Genomic DNA, 22562 nt, shown 5'->3' on the forward strand with positions numbered 1-22562 from the left:
TGACATCTGTTAGGGGAGACAACAAGTAAAACAACTCTCTTCTGCTCCCTTCTCTTAAAAGATCCGATTATTCTTACCTTGGAACAAGACAGCTGAAGCAAAGCTGTTTGTGCCGTGGCCGTGATCAGCTTCAGCTTAACACTGAAATGGGAAGAGTATCCCACTCTTTTGGACTATTTCCCAGCCAGACAAACAAGAAACAACTTAATTCCCGTCAGACAATAAACCAATCCTAACACTGTCAGGAAGCTAAAATAGCTCTTCTACGATGTAACTTTCAAGAGAGAGTAAAAGTTTGTTCTAGTTTTTACTAGCTAACCTGTCTGATCTGGCTAGATGAGGTTGTTTTTCTATGGGAGGTTGAAGGGAGGGGCAGAGAGAGAGGTGGAAAATCCAAATTTGCAAGGTCACTACTTAATCATCTCATAACCTACTCAGCCACAAACAACAAGGAACAACTCCCTCTACAAAAGTTAAAGTACCACATAAGTAGTCCTCAACTTACAACAATTCGTTTAGTGACCATTTAGTTCATTTAGGAGCGCTTTTATCTCCCTTGTACATTGTTTTGGTAATGCGGATTTGACATTAGCAGATAAGCAGATAAATAAGTACAAATTTATAATTGTTAAAGTCCTAAAATGCATTTATACCTCTGAAGATCACTTGATTCCTTTTCTATCCATGGTTGACACACTGGAAGAAGGGCGCTATGTTATTCTTGATATTTTTAGCATTACTGCTGGCTTTTAAAGAAATGTTTCTACCTTAGTTGTTGCAACACAAACCAGCAAAATTGAAGGGTGAGAATTCAAGTTGGAGGTTGTGATGTGAATTAGCGCTATGATTTTTAAAGGTGTTTTTCTCTGGTTTCTAAAGCAGTTTATAAAATAGAAGAGTCTCACAGCTACAGATAACAATTGAAGAGAATTAGAATTCTTCTAATGTACTTCATGCCTTAAAATACTAGTACAAATATGAGTTAACAATGTATACTAAAAATTATCACTTTTAAGTGTATTATTACTATCCTAATGTACATGGTCTTCTGAATATGAAAAAAATACATATTTAGCACTGAAAAAAGTGACGTCTGACTGTTTTCCACACATATGACCATTGTAGCATCCCCATGGCCATGTGATCAAAATTCAGACATAGCAATTGACTCATGTATGACGAGTGAAAGTGTCCTGGATCATCTGATGACCTTTTGTAACCTTCTGACAAGCAAAGTCAATGGGGAAGCCAGATTCACTTAACAACCGTGTTACTAACTTAATAACGGCAGTGATTCACTTAACAACTGTGGCCAGAAATATCATAAAACTGACTTAACAATCGTCTCCCTTAGCAACAGAATTTTTTATCTCAATAGTGGTTTTAACTTGAGACTACCCAATGTAACCCCCATGAGGAAAAATTACAAATTATCTGCAAACTTTAAAAGCACTAACACATTTGCAATAAAAATGATGAAATCAGTCTCCACATGATGTATCAATGGAAGAAATCCAGATGTATCAATGGAAAAAGCCTAATGTATATTTAGTATATTTAATTATGTATGCTATATGCTGATATCCATAGCATTATAATTTATATCTCACTGAATCTTACAACCACTCTTTGTTTCTATTCCAGAGAAAGCTAAAAGAACTGAGGCTCTTACAAGAGCAGGGAATTCCATTTTTTTCCAGGAAAGAGTCACTGTGATAACAGACTCAAACATTATTTTTCACTACACTCAAGAATGAAGCAAAAATGGGAAAGATGAAAAGCAAAAAATGAACTTAAGAAGCAACCAAAAAACTGCCCCTTTCAAAACTTTCTGCACAAAAACAATTTACATTTCCAAGTCCTGCTGCAATGTTATCAGAAATATAGTATTTTTCTTTATCATCTTGAATAATGTGGTGGAAATAGAATTTGGACTAATAAAACAGCTTCCAAATGCCCAGTGAAGTCTGTTTCAACCTCAATGAGCTTAATTTAAATTTAAACCCACCAAATTCCTCTCCTCCTTTGGGAATCATGACCACAATCAGAAGGACTGCAGTCACAGAGTGCATGAATCCATTGCAATTAGTAATTTACTTAAAAATATAACAGCTTATGCATGGTGTATATAATGGAGAGATACCAGATGGAGTTAGATTAAAATCTGACAGATTTTTACAGCTTCTGTAGAAGCTGTAAAAGTAGTCCTCTCCCATCATGCTTTACAGTAACTTTCAGTAACTTCATGTAATGCTTTTACCTGGTCAGTTGTCATTGGTAATAATTTTAATGCAGGTAAGCCTTGCTTGTCCCAGTGACTAAATTTACAGTATGCTCCCAAACCTGTCATTAATTGTACAGCTCATCGTATTAGGCAGCATGTCCTACTTATATATGTCACAACAGATACAAGGTATTTGTGCATTTCCATGTGATATAATTTCCTTGTGAACCATCTTCATTTCCAGAGTAAAATTCTAGATAGCTAAATTGAAAATAATTACTTTGGAAGGAAATTTTTTAAGATTATGAATACTAGGATAGTAATAATATACTCAAAGGTGATGTTTTCTTAGTATACAGTATTACTTTTATTTATATTAAGATTTTATGACATGAAGTAGATGAGAAGGATTCTAATTCTCGTCAACTGTTATCTGTAGCTGAAAAGACTCCTCTATTTTATAAACTGCTTTCCAAACCAAAAACATACCTTTAAGATCGCTGATTTGTGCTGTAACAACTAAGGTAAAAACATTTCTATAAAAGCTAGCAGTAATAGCTAGCAGGAACAAATATCAGAAATAACATAACACCTTCTTCCATTGCATAGAAAGGGAATTGAGTGATCTTCAGAGGTATAAATACAGTTTAAGTCCTTAACAATTGTACATTTGTACTTTCTATCTGCTCATCTGCTAATGTTAAAACTACAATAACAAAAAATATACAATGCAAATATAAGCACTCCCTAAATGAACAAAAGACTTGAGCTTAAAAACTTGAAGTCAGTGTACAATAGAGAACAAAATCTACCTGGCTAGGGTAAGTTAGCATTATTTTAAAAAATAAAATAGGAATTAAGCTCATAAAATTATTTTACTCCCATCTAATTAAATACTAACAGAGTCATGCAATTTAAATGTCCCAATAAATTCCTCTTTGGTTCAAGTGGGGATGAAATGTGTCTTTAACCAATAACAAATAAATTTACTTTTCACAAAAATGTAAAAAAGCTCTGCTTTCAATTATTCCACCAACAAGCAAAGTACATAGGCATGGATTTAGTGATCTACAAAATGCTCCCAGACAGAACAAAATCAGTTTTTTTCATTATCAGCAGGATTCCAAAGGTATTCCAAGGAATTGTAGAGCAAATCATACCTATAGACTTGTCTTCATGACCAACTGGATTCTGCTTTTTCTCATACTGAAATCTGGTAACTTAGTGAGGCTGGGAACTGGGCTTGGAAGAAATGTAGATTAGGAACTTGATCTGAATTCCTCTTTCACAACATTCTAGTTCAAACTATGTAAGTAGAACAATTATAGAACTATTTAAATAATAGTTCTGACTAGTCTCAGAATGAAAACAAAATTATGCAAGTGAGATTAATGCTGCTCCTTCAGGAAAAGATTTTCAACTCTCCAAACTTGAATCTGCTTACTTCTTTTCAAAATGTCAGTTCTTTTAAAGCTGTGAATCCCTGAAAAGAACCAGCAGAACTGTGTGTATTCTCATATAATGTGTAAATCAGGCTCACATAACTACATCCATGTTAGTGTACAGATAAAACATCAGATCATAGGAATCCTGAAATATATTATATTGAGTCATACTGGATCCATCTAGTGAGAAGATTTCAGACAACAGGATTTCCTGGCTATGATGGGAATTCAACTTGGGACTTTTTGTCCATACAAAACTTAAGATCCAGTTTTATGCAGTAGCTGAAGTGTTGGACTAGAAAGCAGAACACCATGAGTTCTAGGCATCCATTAGGCTGCGCTAGTAATTGTGTCTCAGATAAATCCATCATGTGGAGAAAATGGGAGGCAGAACACTACATATGTACGTGCCTTTGAGTTATCAAAAAATAAAAGTGGAATAAAAATCAATTGATCAAACCAACATTCTACTTTAGCTAAACTGCTTGTTCTACCACTCCACTACTGTATATCTAGTACTTCAAGAAGGGCTTTCAAGCATATTTTAATAGAGTTCTACTCTAGATTCTACTTCACTGGAAGCAAACATTTTAAAACCAATCCAATCCATACACATTTGGACTGAACTTTCTACAATATACAGTGCCTCTCATTCTCATTGCACAGTTAGAAAGTTTTCTTTCTCAGTGCAGCCAGGAGACCACTCCCATAAATTTTATTAATTTAATGAATACATTTCACTGAATTTCAGAAAAACTCATGAATTCCATGGAAACAGGCTTAGCAACATGATCTAATTATCGTTCATGTTAAAATATTTTCAAAGAGATGAACTAATTAGTTATTTTTTTACATTTAAAGAGAAATTGTGATATGGTTCAAAAAAACTGTTGGCCACTCTGTTTCATGGAATATATGCGTCCCCAGTTTACTATGGTTTCACATTTTCCTGTAGCACAAAGGATACCTTGATTATGTACTTTGCGATATAATTTATCCCTTAGCTGCAAGTTGCATCAATATATCATAATCTTTCCTTCTTTTACATGACATATTGCAATTTAATTCAGCTCTGCAAGTAAATAAAAATATCCAAGTACTCAAATGTTTACAAGCTCAGTTACATTTACCTGTGTATTACAAAATGGCAGAATCAATTGTCTTGCCATTAGCTCTTCTGGAAAATGCTAAGGAAACTGCTCAGCTGTTTTAGTCTGATTTTATATCCCAAGAACAAAAGAATAACCATTTTTAAAGGACCACATTCTAGAAAAAGTAGAAAAGTAGAAATTTCATGTGAAGTGTTTTTTCTCACTTTTAATCATGAGGGCTACTCAACTGCTTTCAATGAACCATTCTACAAGTAGGATAAGCTTTTTACTCAGCAAATACTTTCACCTCCAGAAAGGGCGCTGTGAAGTCGAATGTCTATCTAGAGGCCAGGATACAACAGCTGTTGTATTACCCACACCAAACAGTGACAATACAATCACAACACATTAACAAACATCAACAAAGAGGGTTGCTTAAAGCAGAACCTCTGCTTTGAAGTAACTTGGAGAACTGTGGCCAGGACCATTCACATTGCATGACACAATTATTATATTCAGAAACGATATGGAATACGAGGACAGGCATAATCTTCAGGATTGTGCACATTCTCCTCCCTTTATTCATGTCCCATTGCAAAAGGGTGCAATTATATTTTGTGGCAACTCATTTTACAAAATCATCTGGATCCCATTTATCCAAAATACAGCTTGCCTCAAAATTAAGATCACAAAATAGAATTATGGTTTGTGATCCTTGTTTGCAAGAAATAACAGTACTGCAAACCACAATTTATCATGTTCAGATGTAATGACAATTATTTGAAACAGAAACATTTAATTTGCCTTCCTACCATGTGGAGAAGAAAGGAAAGAATATTGTTCAGAAGTGAAGAATTTGTGGCCCTCAAAGATTGCTGCATAACAACTCCCAGCTTAGCCAATGCTGGAATTTAGTTCAGTGACATTATACACCCCAGCCAAAATGCATTATTCCCTTCATCTCATTGTGATGAATACCTGGGGGGGGGAGATATCTTATGCTGGATCAAATTATTTGTCTAGCCCCAATTTTCTACTTGACCGCATCGCCTGAATATTCCCCATCACCTGCTCTGTTTTAGCTGAGTAGGTCACAGACTGAATCAGGATTTGAAATATACAAAGATATATTCATTAACTAGTCTCTGGACTCATCCCAGACATTCAAAATTATGTTTCAAAGCAGATAGATGCAACACATTTCCATAGGAGAAATTCTATTGAACTAAAAATATAATTCTTTCACAGTTTTTTTTATACTTTATAGGCAGTAAAAAAAAATTCAAGGCTACACAGTCTTTACAATGGAAATTTATTTTAAATTGGACCACAAGCATTTTACATTTTCCTACAACTTGATACTATTGGCAAAACAAGCCACCAGATAAATCCAGAGCAGTTCTGAATGTACTTTCTCCATTGACCTATTTTGTACCCGATACAGGGACTTTACAGCATGGACCTGGATCATTCTTATGCAAGGGGAAATCTTTGTGTGATGATGCTCCATTTGCATAATTAGTATGTTCTCCTTGGCTCATACTATCGCTTTATTATTCAAAAGATACTTACTTTGTAATACGATCAATGTTAGCAATTTGCTTCTGGTTTCTGATGATTTCTATAGCTGACCAAAGGTGCTGGATAGCCTTAGTATCTGCTTGTCGCCGTTTTGTTAAACGTGCCATGTCCCCTTCACTTGCTGAACTGCAAGAGAAACAGCAATTGGAAATAAGATTGTCTTACTTAGTAACATTAAAAGCCACTGTTTTAATTTTCTTTGTAAAGATGCATCAGACAATGTATGTTTAGTTTTATAACCCAACATGCAGGCAGTCAACTTCTGATTAATGAAGTTATTTATCAGGCAGAAAACTGAAAAAGTATAAAGGGATCCCCCTTAGAAAAGAATTAAATCACAATAAAGCTGGTGCTATTTAGCCAAATAGATAGGTCTTAAGGAGACTAGTTCAGATAAATATGTAAAATAATATTATATACAAAAATCAATCTACCTTTAATCTGCAATTTCCTTACAACTCAACTGGCTGCTAAAGAGCAAAACAAATTCTTCTTTTCCATATACAATCTGTTATCTTCCTTCCTTCCTCAATATATGAAACTCAACACAGAAATTTTGGAATTTCTGGAATACAGGAAGGAAACACAGACAGCAGTAACTTCCATGTCTATCACATTATCTAATCTAAAAAATAGAGTTCTGTATTACTGACAACTAGAAGATGTTTCTAGAAAACACTTTTAAAATTTTGGAGGACCAAAACCTTCCTTGGAAGACATAAACCACAAATACAGTAACTCCATCTACTTTACAGCCATTAAAATGGTATCTACAATAGCTCTCCAAATCATAGTCCAATCTATCTAGGAGAAGCTGAGATTCCACCATGCAATTATCTATCTATATTTAGATCAGGGGTCTTCAAACTTGGCCCTTTTATGACTTGTGGACTTCAACTCCCAGAATGTCAGAATCCATTTATATCACATTCATAAATGTATGTTTAAAACATTATTTCCCCCCCCCCCCGGATTCTGCCATCTCCCGAGGAAAGAGGAGCGGATGTGGATTCAGCCTGCCTTAGGTTATTTCAAAGACCAAGGGAAACCTTATGAACTGGGGGAACAAAAGGGAGGGTTAGGGAAGAAGGCATCTGGCCTGTGTCTCCATTTGAATCTGTAAAGGAAGAAGGCAATAACCGTAAAAGATCCGAAGTTCCCTTTTTCCCACGAAAGGGATGACACGAAGTAAATGATGGGGGGCTGACCAAATGCGGTTAAGGGAAGGGGGGTTAAACCGGGAACTCTTTATAAAGTTTCAATCTGTAAAACAATACCAGGTCCTGTCTTGTATTTCCACAACCAAACATGTCCTAGTAAAAATTCCTTTTGGACTAGAACTGACTCAAAGAGTTTTTGTTTTCCTAAGACATGAATTGGGGTGGGTCCTGACACAGAATTCCTCAGCCGAAGTCCACAAGTCATAAAAGGGCTAAGTTTGAAGACCTTTGATTTAGACCATCCTGTGAGCCCCTGAAGCAAGATGGCCTCCCTGAATTATTTAAAATGATTCTTACTAGCATTCCAAGCACTTGAAGGTTCTGAAACCTTTCCTGTTCTCTTGTGGAACAAAGAAAAGATATGCAGTACGCCAACTTCTGTATCACTTGTCACTATTTCTGTTAATAAAATAACAGTTCAATATTTTATCCAATATCTCTAATAAGACAGTTCTTCATTCATGAAGACAAGCTGTGGCCAATTGCTTTTTCTTTTCTAATTATGTTCAAATACTAACATGGATGTCTCTCTCCCAGCAATTTACAACAGACCTGAGAGCTGCTGCAAAGCATGCAGGAGTTTCTCCTTTGTTTCCAGAAATGCCTATAGTTCTTTCAATGCATTAAAAGTCTGCATTTCAGTCATGGTTTCCTGAACCGCTGAACAATGGAAAATGGGTTTGCAGTGAGGGCAGAGGAGATAAGCACAACTAAAGACGGACTATTTACAGATTCATTCATTTGTAAGATTTTTTAGCAACCATCTGAACTTCTCTATAACCTCTAAATATCCTCAACCTCAAGGAGGGGAAAAGGGTGAAATTCACTAACTCCAATCTCATTCATGAAAAGACACATCATACTTTCTCATAAGCTCTGAATGCAGTAAGCATGACATTTAAGCTCTCTTCAGTTGATTATTATTAACATAACTTATTGTGTCACTAATACTCTGAAATACTTGGTTAGAAAGCTCTTTCCACATTAAGACTGTACCCAGAATAATAAGGATCATAAAAACAGAAATTCTATTTTAAATGTGTTTTACAATATCCATTTAAAAAAGCAAAAAGGGGCAAGGTCTATCACTCTATCACAGTGATGGTGAACCTTTTAGAGACTGGTGCCCAAATTGCAACCCAAAACCCACATATGTATCATCAGGTGCCGGGTAGGTGTGGCCCATTGGGTGGGTGTGGCCCATTGGGTGGCCATGGCCCATTGGGTGGGTGTAGCTGCGGTGGTAACAGCAGACTGGGTGGGACTAAAAAGTTCAATCAATTCCAACTTTGCGAGATCTTTTTTTCCCCGTGAGAAGTTGAGATTGATTGATTGATTGAACCTTTTTTTTGCACATGGCGGTGGAGGCCTAAAGTGAAAAGATTTTATAAAACCCAGATGAAGGCCTAGGACTAGAGTGACGGCACGCGTGCCCACAGAAAAGGCATAGTTTCGCCACCACGGCTCTATCATTTATAATAAGGTTTTTACAGATTTCCTCCCCCAACAAATTTTTGCCCATCTAAAAAGCTATGACCAATAAGTTGCAACAAGAAAGCTGCTACATAATTATTCCAAAACAGCAGACAGAATATACAGATAGGACTTTTATTACCTACAATCATTGCAGGCTAGAAAAATCAGTTTTTAAAGAAGTTAGTGATGCATTCTGAAGAAAGCATGGAGTGGCAGAACCTGGGGATAGAGTCAAAAGAAGAATCTGCCTGGAGTCTCTACACAGCCTCAAACAGTCTCAAGTTCAAACTCTCTTGAACCTGAGAGCTAGTGCAGCTCACATAACAGAAATGTTACGTGAGCTCACAACCCACATGAAATGTATTAGCAATAGCACAACTTATAGCGCTTCACAGCGGTATAGCCTTCTCTAAGCAGTTTAAAGTGTCAGCATATTGTCCCCAACAATCTGAGTCCTCATTTTACTGACCCCAGAAGGATGGAAGGCTGAATCAACCTTTAGCCGGTCAGAATCGAACTTCTGGCAGTGAGCAGCGAGTTAGCCTGCAGTACTGCATTCTAACTATTGTGCCATCATGGCTCCGATTGCAATATTGCAGTAATCCAAATGGAAAGTGACCAACGCTTGACTGACCATGAACAAGGCCTTCTGGCCCAAGAAGAGGCTCAACTGCTGCACAAGACGAATCTTGCAAAAGTCCTCCTAGCCATGACTGCTCCTTAAGCAGAAGCTGTGACTCTTAAGAGAATCCCAAAACTGCACACCAACTCATCCTATGGAAGTGCCACCCCAATACCTCCTATACCTGGAAAGCCAAAAACCAGAGGCACTCCCATTTTACTAGGATTGACCCATCTAGATCTTTACAGCCTTTAGACCAGCAGTCCCCAACCTTTTGGGCATCAGGGACCGGTTCCGTGGAGAGAGGTTTTTCTGCAGACCGTAGGGGGTGTGGTTTCATGTGTTGCCCACATCCCACAGATGGGTCTTTGTTTGTTTGCGCAGCCATTTCTGGCATGCTATGGACTGGTGCCAGTCCATGGACCAGGGGTTAGGGACCCCTGCTTTAGACACTCAGCTAGCACCACCACAGCATCACCTGACTAGCTGGGGGGAGGCATTAGCAATTGGTTCAAAAGTAATGTTAACAGTACTTAGTCAATGTTCTCACTGTTAGGGATTTGATGGTTGAACATGTTGAACCAGGGGATAATTTCAATTCTGTAATTCTTGAGTAATATATCTGCATACTGAACTATAGTGCCAAAGGGCAACTGAGAAATGGTAATGGATATTTTTCAACACTCTCCTAATGGGATCAATGAAAACTGGAATGATCCCTCAAAATACACAAGTGACAGGTGGGATGACCCATCTTTCTGCCATTAGTAAAGAAGATAAAGCAAACATGATGTGTGCAGCTAGATTAAAGTTAGTGTTAGAATACTATCTTCCTTCCAAAAACTCTAAAACACTGTCAGTTTAAGTCAATATATATGATGGAGAATAAAACATCTGCAAGAAAACAACCAAGCTCAGAGGGCACCAAGGAACCCTGGGCTACAAATATTCTTTTCCATTGGAACAGAAGCTTATTGGAAAGTTAATGCTGTTGTGCATTCATTCTCACTGTATAAATTTGTTATCACTGAAATGCCACTAGTCTGCTCTTCATGGAACTAATTTTAAGAAAACTGATCTCTATTAAGTCCTCACGCTCCTGAATCTTTTCCAGGTTTACATACACACCATTATGTCGTTCTACTTCAGGAAAGAATTCCATTTGAATTAAAAATTGACAGGGATTTTTATGCATACTCTATGCTTGACAAACATTTTGGTCTAGCAACAATTGGCTTCTTCTCTACTTATTTTCATAATTTCTGTTGCACCCAAACCCACACACTCTTGGCAGCTTGCATAAGGATACTAATCTTCTTAAATATCTTAAAAACATCCAGTTAAAAACAAGCAGCACATAACCATGTGCTCTAGCCTACAAAGACTGAACACGCACATGTCTATATCTTGAGTGGTAATATTAAATGGGTAAAGGACAATTAGAGAGTGTTAGTCCCTTAATCTCTGTCCCTTTCATATCCTGAAGGGAAGCAATAGTTCCCAAGCCCATCACAAAGGCTGAGCAGACTTCATTTGCAATGTTCCCAGGTAACATGGATGCAAGTGTCAAAATTAGTGTAATGTATTGGCAACAACTGTAGCACCTCAATAGAGGTTTAGCACTGCTGAAATTTCAGCACTTATCAGTTGCACTTTCTGGGTAGTCTTCAGAAGCAAGAAAATCCTCAACCATCTCCTGAAAAACAAAGTGATCCATCAGACATCTGGGATCAATCATCTTAATCTACCCACCTTTTTTATGCAGGTCCACAGAAGTTAATATCAGGATAGCATAAATCAGGGGTCCCCAACCTATGGTCCGCAGCCCGGTCCTGGGCTGTGGGCTCTTGGCCAGCAGGACACAGAAACAGTTGGCCAGTGTGCGCACGCATGGGGATGCATTTCCCCCCCCACTCGTGCTAGTGGCCCCATTTGTGCATGTGTGTGGGGCACGAACAGGGATGCTACGGGGCGGGTGTCTGCAGTGTTTGTGCATGTGCCACTAGCCGCCATGGGGGGGTGCGTGGCTGTTTGTGCATGCACACAGCGCTAGCAGATGCTGCATGCACAAATGGGGCTGCTAGTGCTGCACACATATGCACGCGCACCAATTTTGAAGCTGCTCTCCTTCCCGCCAGTCCTCAAGACTGGAAAGGTTGAAGACCTCTGGCATAAATAGACAAAGTGGCCTTATATTGAAGCAGGAACACTGGTATAATATAAGAGAAATCAGATCTCTGATCGCTCTCTGTGGTTTTTTCCCACCGAAATACATTTTTTTTAAATTTGTGCATATAAAGAATGTATACTATACAACTGAGGCCTTCTCTTAACCCCAAAATTTAATTACATAACCCTTCTGCCATTAGAGGTGACTGCTATGTAAATGGCACTTCATGTTGCTCCAAGCAGGGTGTTATTCCCCGTATCGACTAGCTATTTTCTTTGGTCAGTATTTTCCATATTATTAGAAATAGAGAGAGACTAACTAATGGGACAATAAGCATCACTGAAAGCATACTCTAAACCAGGCATGTCAAACTTGCGACATCATGTGACGTCACATGACGTATCGGAGCTTTTTCTCCATTGCCGGCAATGGGGTGGGTGCGGTTTCATTGTGACAGGTCCGGCCCGCGGGCCGGCAGTATGACACCCTTTCTCTAAACAAACATAATCAAATACATATCAACACAAGGCACTGGTACTGTAGCATCCTCTATGGCTTCAACGTCTTAAAAGTTAACTGCTCCTTTCTGTTTACAATATTTTGAAATAATATATCCTATAGGTCAGGGGTCCCCAACCTTTTGGGCATCAGGGACCGGTTCCATGGAGAAAGGTTTTAACATGCACTGGAGAGTACGTGGTTTTGTGTGCTGCCTGCATCCCATGGATGGGGCTTTGCTTGTTTGTGCAGAACAGTTGCTGACATGCTGTGGCTCAGTACCAGTCCACAGACCAGGTGGTTGGGGACCCCTGCAATAGGTTAATCTGTACAATGCAAATAATAGGGAGATCCCAGGCTCAAGAGCAGAGCATTAATAAAAATGGACTGATTTTATAAAGTGCATAATAAGTGATATCAATTGCAATGCATCTCTTGTCTATGCTAATTGTTATGGGGTCAGAAAGCAATTACAATTAATTAATGTCAGAATAACAGTTTGCTTATCAAATATCAACAGCTTCTCAGAAGGTCTGTCAACTGAACAAATCCCATATTCTGTATAAAATTAAAGCATTGTGTTTTGAGCCAAAAAAAATACCAGAAAAATTAATGTTTTCACTTGCCCCCAACATGGTTCAACTGTAAATTATACTTGTTCTAAAAAAAGAAACACTTGTATTTAAATGCCAATTATCACAATTATTTTATACCTTAGTTCTGATCTCCAACTGGCTCGTTGACTTGTTTCTTTTCCAAGATTAAAAACATAGCTAAAAGCTTTTAGTTAATTTTAAAAATCAAAACTTTAAAATAAAATTATTTAAAATAAAAGTATTGTAAAAATCAAAATGCCAGTCCAAATACATATTGCTAATGAGCAAGAAATCAGAATTACCATCCATTTTTCCTGTTCAAATGAAACAAAGGCTAAATTTTTTCTTGATGTCCATTTATAGGGGATATGATTTACATATTTTTTAAATCTGCATGCCACTGAATCTTTACAACTCATCAAAAGACAAAATGTAGTAAGGACTATTATAATACTTAATTTAAAAGAAGACATCCAAGCAAAGTCAATCTTAAATATTCCCTGAAAACAGGAAAATAGGGTCTTCAAAATCATCTGCAAGGTCAACATGAGGCGTCAACCTAGTTATTAGAGGAAGGATATTTCATAATGTACTCAATGGGAAAAAAATGAGCCTTGTAGCTCATTTTTTCCACTCCATCTCAAAAATACAGATAAATAAAATTGGACATGCCTATTTTGTTCACTTTTTCTTTTCTGAAGTTCAAAAATGGAATGAAGAAATTATGGTAAATCATCACCATAGTGCAAACCTGATGTAGCTTCCCCATCCTCTTTGTTCAGAGCAAAACGCAGAGCAAAACGCAGAAGGAGTAGTAGAAAGAAAATGGATCTAAAATACTGTATAATAGTATTACTGAATGCATTGATCAGTAAACGTTCTGGACTGGCATTTTGGAATGATGGCAATGTTGCATTTTGTTAAGTTACTTTGAGTACTTTTCAGGAGACAAGATGGACTAAAATATAACATATTTTACATACATATAACACATTTAGGCAATGTTGATAATGATAATGATGATGATGATGATAGAATGCGTTCTGACACAATACAAAGGCTACCTGTGTTTCTGTCATAAACTTTCTGGAAGGAAATGAGAAGACACAACAGTTGCAAACAATCACATCACTGACCCAGTTCAAACAACTTGGCAGTCTCAAATTTAGATTGAAAACTTTTCAATAAATCCGAAGTAATTTGGGAAGAACTACAAAGATCACTTTGGAAAAACTATGCAGTGATTGTTATATAAAAAAAGTAAAACTACATGCTTTAAGCCCAAGAAACAAGGAAACCATTAAAAAGAAATTCAGACAGGCTTTGGCCTAACTCTCCTGGATAGAAGAGGAAAAAAGGGAAAAATGCAGCCAAGATTTCAAGATTCTGTTACCGTAACTTATATCAATAGAGTTCCAGTCAAACTTATAGAATTAGCTTCCTGCTTTGGTTTACATCAAAAGCTGACACAACAGGAGTAAGACCAAAGGGATCTTCTCATTGTGCCTAAAGAAATCCAGTATAACTGGTTTATGATACAAGCTTAAATTGCACAACTCTAGAACTGCAATTTGTGCGAACTTTGGTGCACTTTCATAATCTGTCTGTTGCAATATTAGGGAACAGAGTACTTTTACTGGATATAAGAAAATGCAGAAACTTTTTTTTTGATGGCAGGGTATGTTCCTTAAAGCAGGGCTTTTCAACCAGTGGTACGGGTACCACCTGTGGTACATTGGCACCTGGCAAATGGTACGCGACCATCCTAGAAAAGTGGTAGCGGGGGAGGGGAATGAGCTGAACCAGTGGCAGCACCACACAAGCCTGAGCAAGAGATGGCTGGAGCTGCAGGGCTGTCAGGGCTCAGTAGAAGCACCAGGATCAGCACCAGGCTCCAGCTGGAGTTTGGCACTGATCCTGGCGCTTCTGAGCCCAGAAGAAGCACCCATCAGCTGGAATGTTGCAGCATCTCCAGGGTCTTGTGATTTACATTCAGATGCTTGGCAACTGATTCATATTTATGACAGACACAGTGTCCCAGAGTCATGTGAAGTGACCAAAACCTGCTGCAACCACCCAGCAGACGGGGGGAATAAAATCCAACCACACCACCCCACCCCCACTGTCAATATTCAACAGAAATGCTCACAACAATGAAAACCTCGGAAGGGAGGAAGAGTGTCGCTGGGCAGGCAGGTGTCTTGCTAGGCTGTGGCTTGGGGGGCATTTTTTCAGTGCCATTGTAACTTCAAACAGTCACTAAGTTAATTGTTGTAAGTTGAGGACTACCTGTACTTTATCACTTTTTTCCTATTTTTGGTCATCAAGTTTTTGACATCTTGCTGGGCGACTGGTGGTACTTGGATGTTGCCATATCCTAAAAGTGGTACAATGTGTGAAAAGGTTGAAAAGCCCTGCCTTAAAGGTATGTTTCCTCAGTAATGTGATTTTCTATGAGCACTGTCACAGCAAGGATCAAGAGAAGGACTATCAATAAACAAAAAAAAATAAATCTGCAGTCAGTTGGAGCTTTGTGTAGTTCAGCAATGGAGAAAAATGGCTGCTTCACTTCTTCTCAATGGGATATGAAACTGTGGACAACTGTAGCCTAAAACATCTGGAGATCAACCAAATAATAATAATAATAATAATAATAATAATAATAATAATAATAATAATGATGATGATGATGATGAAGTAGTAGTAGTAGTAGTAGTAGTAGTAGTAGTTGGAAGGTACCTTGGAGGTCATCTAGTCCAACCCCCTGCTCAGGCAGGAAACCCTACACCATTTCAGAGAAAGGCTGTCCAGTCTCTTCTTAAAAACTTCCAGTGTTGGAGCATTCACAGCTTCTGGAGGCAGGTTGTTCCACTGGTTAATTGTTCTATCTGTCAGGAAGTTTCTCCTTAGTTCTAGGTTGCTTCTCTCCTTGTTTATTTTCCATCCGTTGCTTCTTGTCCTGCCCTCAGGTGCTTTGGAGAATAGCTTGACTCCCTCTTCTTTGTGGCAGCCCCTGGGATATTGGAACACTGCTATCATGTCACCCCTCGCCCTTCTCTTCATTAAACTAGACATACCAATTCCAGCAACTGTTCCTTATGTTTTAGCCTCCAGTCCCCTAATCATCTTTGTTGCTCTTCTCTGTACTCTTGTCTCAACATCTTTTTTACATCGTGGTGACCAAAACTGGATGCAGTATTCCAAGTGTGGCTGTACCAAGGCATTGTAAAGTGGTATTAACACTTCACGTGATCTTCATTCTATCCCTTTCTTAATGCAGCCTAGCATTGTGTTGGCTTTTTTGGCAGCTGCAGCACACTGCTGGCTCATATTGAAGTGATTGCCCACTAGGACTCCGAGATCCAGTTACTACTACAGTTACTACTATTGAGCAAGGTACCACCTATACTATACCTGTACATTTGGGTTTTCTTGCCTAAATGTTTTTCACCATTTTTTCACCAAAAATTAGGCAAGATTCACCTAAATTGTGACTCTGTATGTAGACGAAGGAGTTCCATTAGAAGAACTCAATGATCTTGATCAAAATATAATAATAATAATAATAATAATAATAATAATAATAATAATAATAATAATAATAATAGGAGGGGGAGGAGGAGGAGGAGAAGAAGCTGGTTTGGAGGAAATAATTCAAGTTCACTGAAGTCCAGTGAGCCATGCTAAATGAATGAAAAGGGTCTACAATTTGTAAAACTGCTAGGTTCAGGCTTTTTTAATAAAAGATTAATCCTCCCTCTTTGCAAATGAACATTGTTGTCATCACTTTTTTTTTTACCCTGGTAACACCATTTGAAACTTTGACCCATATCTACCATGTAACCTCTTACTTAGAGGTACTTCAGATTCCAGAATCTCAAAGGTCATCCATGATTTGGGAGCAAAAATGTCCAGAGGAGAAGAGGGTACCATGCTTGGTGGAGTTATCATCTCTCAATCAGAGCAGTCTAGTAAAATCCCACATTGATACCAAAGTGGTGTTATGTTGGGTTTATGCAAATGTCCATAATTTTTGCAGTGACAATATACCAAGTATGGTACCCTCTTCATCCCCTGAACACATTTGCTACCAAATCATGGATGAGTTTTGAGATTCTGGAATCTGAAGTACCTATAGGTAAGAGGTTACATGGTAGGTATTGGTCAGAGTTTCAAATGGTGTGTCCAGGGGATGAAGAGGGTACCATACTTGGTATATCATCACTGCAAAAATTGTGGTCATGTGCATAAACCCAACATAACACCACTTTGGTATCAATGTGGGTTTTTACTAGACTGCTCTGCTTGGCTTGAGAGATGACAAGATAATTCTATGAGAAATAAGTAAATATCACAGATAATTATGCCCAAGGACTGTATCTTAGGCAAAAATTATTCACCTCAAAAGACGATGGACCTAGTATTTGTAAAAAATATACATTGAAGCAATTTAATCATCCAATGTGTAGCTATTTGTACCCTATGGCAATCTCAAGATCACATATTTCTTAACTATTAAATTTCCTAATAAAAGATCTGAAACAATCCTCACTTTTTCAATGCATTCAAAATCTCCAAGAGCAGTCTTTTAATTCTGCCATAAAGTTTTCCCCTGGCCCCAAAAATTTCTTTGCTACTTAGAGGAAAAATAAAAAATGTTAATGTAACAGAGGAGCTCCCTATTACATGAAACTTATTTTATTCAAATGTTTGCAGTGTCATTGATTATAGATGCATTATTTCTTAAATGCTGCCAAACCCATGATTTGCAACAAAAATGCATCTTGCTGGGGCATCTCTCATGGTTTTAATTTAGATAATATCTTTCTTCAAATGCATATAATGCAAGTCTCCAAGTATTACTTGTTTTTATTTGCTCCAATTATTGGGAAAACAAAATAATTTCAACAGTTCTTTTCAACACAATGTTCCACAATTATTTAAAATCAGCTAAACTCACCAACAGCTTCAGTCATAAAATCTATACAATATTTGGAGATCATCTCACTAAGGAAAATAGAGATAAAATGGTAGGATTTCTAGATAATATATTTCTATTTCCATCAATAAAGATCCATTTCTAACAAAAATGTCATTCCACTTACAAAAAACTGTAGTCCTTTCTCACAGAAAGCTACTGAACTGTATCCAGAAGAAAGCTGCAAATAAAACTTCCTGTAAGTCTATTCAAATAATGGTTTAAATCATATTTCAGTTTCCTGTAAGCCTATTTGGGTAACAGCCAATTCTGAAGGCAGTTTTCATGAACAAAAGAACAACTTTCCCAAGAGCTTCTCTAAGTTCAGACCTAGGTTTAAATAGATTCTACTGTATTTTAATTATAAAATAATATTGGCTGAAAAGCAGAATGTAAAACAGGGCTTTAAAACTCTGGACTGCATCAATTAAGAATCTTCTGTATTTAATGCAATTTAACTGTTGCATGCATTTTTACAGTCCAGTCAGGTAATCCTAGAATAGAAAGACAATAAACAAAATAAAACAGGAAGAAATTTTGGATACTATAGTCAACTGACTTCCAACAGTTAGCAGAGGAACAGATAACTTATTGGACAAAACATGTGAGGCTGTCACCTATTTCCACATATATTAGTTATATCATCAAGTCTGTCTTCTCAAATGTTGCTTTTTTCGCTATTATATTTCTTGAGATAAAAAAAACCACCAACTAAAGCAGACATGTCCAACTTGCGATATCATGTGACATCATGTGACTTATCGGGACTTTTTTCCCATTGACGGCAATGGAGTAGGGGTGGTTTTGGTGTGACACATCCAGCCCATGGGCTGGCAGTCCTGAAGTAAAGGATATGTATCAGCAAAATCTGACACACTTGAGATACATTAAAGCATAAGAATGTTTTACTGACTGAAAATAAGCTACAGCTCACTCTCAGGAAAGTCTATTTACTCATTTATCTTTACATTTCAAATAATGGTAGACCCTAGAGTAAACCCCTGAACTGCTTTCAAAACATAAAGCATTTGTCTAAACTCTAAAGTTTAAAGTAAGCAATCATGAATCAAAATCCTTAAGTTAACTAAGATTCATTAACTGAACAAAGTTTCTTTCAGGTTTAATGAAAAGGCTAAGAAAGCACAGCAATGGTTACTGCCTATTCAACCAAATAACTTGATTATTTTCTTTTATTGCTTTAGCTGTGGCTCAGTTATAATTCACTGAATTAGGTGATTTGAGCAAATTGGGAGACAGAAGTTGTCAGTGTAAAATGCTTTAAATAATAGCTTTCTTAAGAGGTTATAGAAGAAAATTTTCAAATTGTTCACCATACATCAGCAGAATCTGGGGGAGGAAAAAAAAGCTGTATGTTATAGGTGGTTATCTACAGTGGCTAAATTAAGTCAATGTTAGGCTATAGATGAATTTATAAGTTAGCATCTAGCTGTGTCATTCTCAGCACAAAACTGTTTTTAATTCCTTTGTTAAAAACTGGAAACTACTTTTTTCATGTTCCCATATACTTTGCCACCAAACTTTTAACATATTGGGTGTGGGGAGGGGGGAGGAGGAAGGAAGGAAGGACAAGCATTAATTATATACCAGAAGCAGAATGAGAATGAAAATTGGAGAAATTCACTTCTATTTTCAAAACTGCAAGCTCAATAAAATTAAGAGCAAGTAAATATATATAAGCATAAATGTTTATTCGAAATATTTTATCCTTTCTTTTTAGCCAAGAATAGGTCATATAACATTAGTTTATTTTTTTAATGATTTGTTCCGCAATTATAGCTTTTTGTTTGCTTTTTAAAATGAATACATAAAACTCCAGTGAACAATGAAACTCTAATGCCAGATTAGGTGTAAATATAAGAACACAAATAATGCAGCTATCCTATATAACAAATATGTATCACTGATGTAACTTGTACAAAAAATAGCATGCTTACAGATGAAATAATTAGTGGGAGGGCATAAGAAACAACGGCACAGGGATGACAGCAAGATGGTTCAAATAATTAAAGCCTTTTGAGTGGTTTTACATGCAAAAACAGGCATTGTATCCCTGCTGAGATATTCCTAGAGCTTTGCCTTCCTCTCAGCTGACCATTTTAACATTATGCATGCCTTCAGCCATTTTGGCTTCTATGATTTACTTGCTGTTTTAGAACAAAAGAAATTGAAATCAATACATTTCATATTTCTAAATTACATCTTTCTGCATTTCTCCCACTGGTATTTTTACATCCAGATCAGCTACATCTTCACAGGAAGAAAAACCCTGATCTGAATAACCACAGTAATAATTTGTCATTTTTTTTGTTCAATAAATTATTTATTAGGAGTATTCATTATAAATTCTGGACAGAACTAATATAAAATGCTGCACTATAATATTATTATACAGAACGCAAGTGGACATTAATAAAACTACATGCCTCATTATTAAATGTTAGTTCTAATTTGCTTTTGCCAAATGTAGGAATGAAATTAAATCCTGAAAAGATACCCAAGTTAAGAGGAATTTCTATTCTTTTCCCATCTCACACACCTTATTCTCTAGCCTATCAGAAGAAAAATGCAGTTCATTTTAAGAAGTATTTGTTTTCACCTTGCATTTTATCTTTAAAGCACAGCAGCTTCCTCAAAGAGATTGTGTTGTTTTTCCCTTATTTGTGCAGAGTTCTCCTGAACTGAATAAAGAGAATATTTTCACTATTATTTCAGAAATATGTCCAGACACACACACACACACACACACACACACACACACACGCACACAAAAAGCCATGGCAGAGTAGATGAGGGAGGTGCTTTTATCACTAAGTTACAGTGAAAATATATCCCTGAATGGAGGCTGAGATTAATATGCCTATTTTAGAACTCACTGAAGTCATGCTCCAATAATCTTAATCAGAAATATAGCGGATGTGAAAAAGAGGTAGCTCCTGACAAAAAGAACATACACACCCGCACACCCACACACAGACACATCACATTTGAACTGTAAGAAAATTAAAGCTTTTTATTTGCAACAGATAGCTTTATGGAACAGGGTGTTACTCCATTACAAACAGAATCTAGCCATTTTCACCATCCTAGTCCAGAGACAGTTCACACATCTGTTTCCTCAGCCATCGTGCCAACTTGAAAGGTGGAAACAATGTCTTTGTGTTCATATCTAAATTGTTTTATTTAAAATGAAGAATTTTCAGCTGGAACAAGAGACATAAAAACTGGGTTCTTTCTTGCTGTACAGTAGGAAAATGCAAGATTTTCCAGAAATGATGTGTGGAATCAACTTCTGTTTTTATCCTTACAACACAAACACCACCAGATAGACTATCCGGATGTGGCATGGAGAACATCTTTCCCCACTCCCGTGAAACTTCAGAAGACTACCCTAAGAGACTTTTAAGATGGAGGATACCAGATAACCCACACATGATAATACTAAAGGCTATCAAACAGGTAAGGTAGTTGGAAATAATTTTACGACCACATGCAACCTGAGGACATGCAGTTCAGCAGACTTAGAAGGATTATTTTCCCTACCAAATTGCCACCCAACATTAGTAAATCTCTTTCAATACCATGGCAAGGTTAAATTAGGCAAGAGGGCTGCTTCAGCCTCTGCCTAATTTAATGACCTAATCTGCATAGAAGTTGAAAGTCTGTCAAAAGGAATAGAGGAATTCTAGGTTCAAAGGGAAATATCTTTGCTTCCTGCCAAAATGGCAACCTGATAACAAAGGAGGGGAAAAGACATTGCAACATGTTATTTGCATCTCTAATTTAAAGCACTACTTAAAGAGTCATTTTTCTTTGGCTGCTACACCACAGATCAGAGGAGAAAAGGCAGATTGAATATAATGGGGAAATGCACAGAAAATGTTGTATACTCTGGCATTCCCAGGATCTCACTGCTTTTTATCACAATTACAAAAGCAGGGTCATCCTGTCACATGGCAAGCTATGTCCCTTTGGGGCATGTGTACAGCAACATATCACACTCAGAAAAGGATTGGGATTTGCATGGTGACATTGTGATACTGCTTTCATCTGAGCATCCCCAGTTCTCCCCATGGCTACTGCTGGCTGGTATATATAGGCTGATGTATTAGCATTACCTGAACATTTTGCTAGTTCAACTCAGGATTATACTGTAAATTATTCTTCCAGGCAAAAATGAAGACATACATTCCTTTTACAGTTCAGTATGAGACATATTACATGATTAAATTCTTATCCATGACAAAAAGCAAGATAAAAAGAAGGGGGAGAGGTCTATATATAAAAAACATTACATAACACAAGTTAAAATCCCTGCATTTTACAGTGTGTTGATGTATACAACTATTGTACCCCAGGAACATCACTTCTGCAAGCTATTTAATATTGTTTGTGTGTGTGTGTGTGTATTTGTTTTATAGACACCCAATTCATAATAACAGCATTTTATTAGTAATAGTTTTTATTTCTTGAAAAAAAGGAGATACAATAATCTCAATTTGTGAATAGCTCTGAATGTAAATTTTAAACAATATTCTGGATATTCAGCCAGAAACATTCCTCCACAGGTTTTTATCACAATGATTTGCATGATTATTCTCTTTATTACCAAGCGTAGTTTGGATTTTATGTGAAAGAACTAA

At 37.0% G+C, this 22562-nt stretch overlaps 1 protein-coding gene across 7 annotated transcripts in view; it reads right to left on the reverse strand.

The window, feature by feature from the left end:
• ZMYND11 (zinc finger MYND-type containing 11) overlaps positions 1–22562 on the reverse strand; it is a 114434-nt gene that overhangs the window by 43773 nt on the left and 48099 nt on the right. For all 7 annotated transcript variants that reach the window (XM_083378437.1, XM_083378436.1, XM_083378440.1 and 4 more), the window contains one exon: positions 6333–6467. In XM_083378437.1, the coding sequence (XP_083234563.1) occupies positions 6333–6467 (135 nt within the window). The remainder of the gene's footprint in view (positions 1–6332; positions 6468–22562) is intronic.

The sequence above is a fragment of the Vipera ursinii genome (genome assembly GCF_947247035.1).
Source record: "Vipera ursinii genome assembly, chromosome: Z".
Taxonomy (NCBI): Eukaryota; Metazoa; Chordata; class Lepidosauria; order Squamata; family Viperidae; genus Vipera; species Vipera ursinii.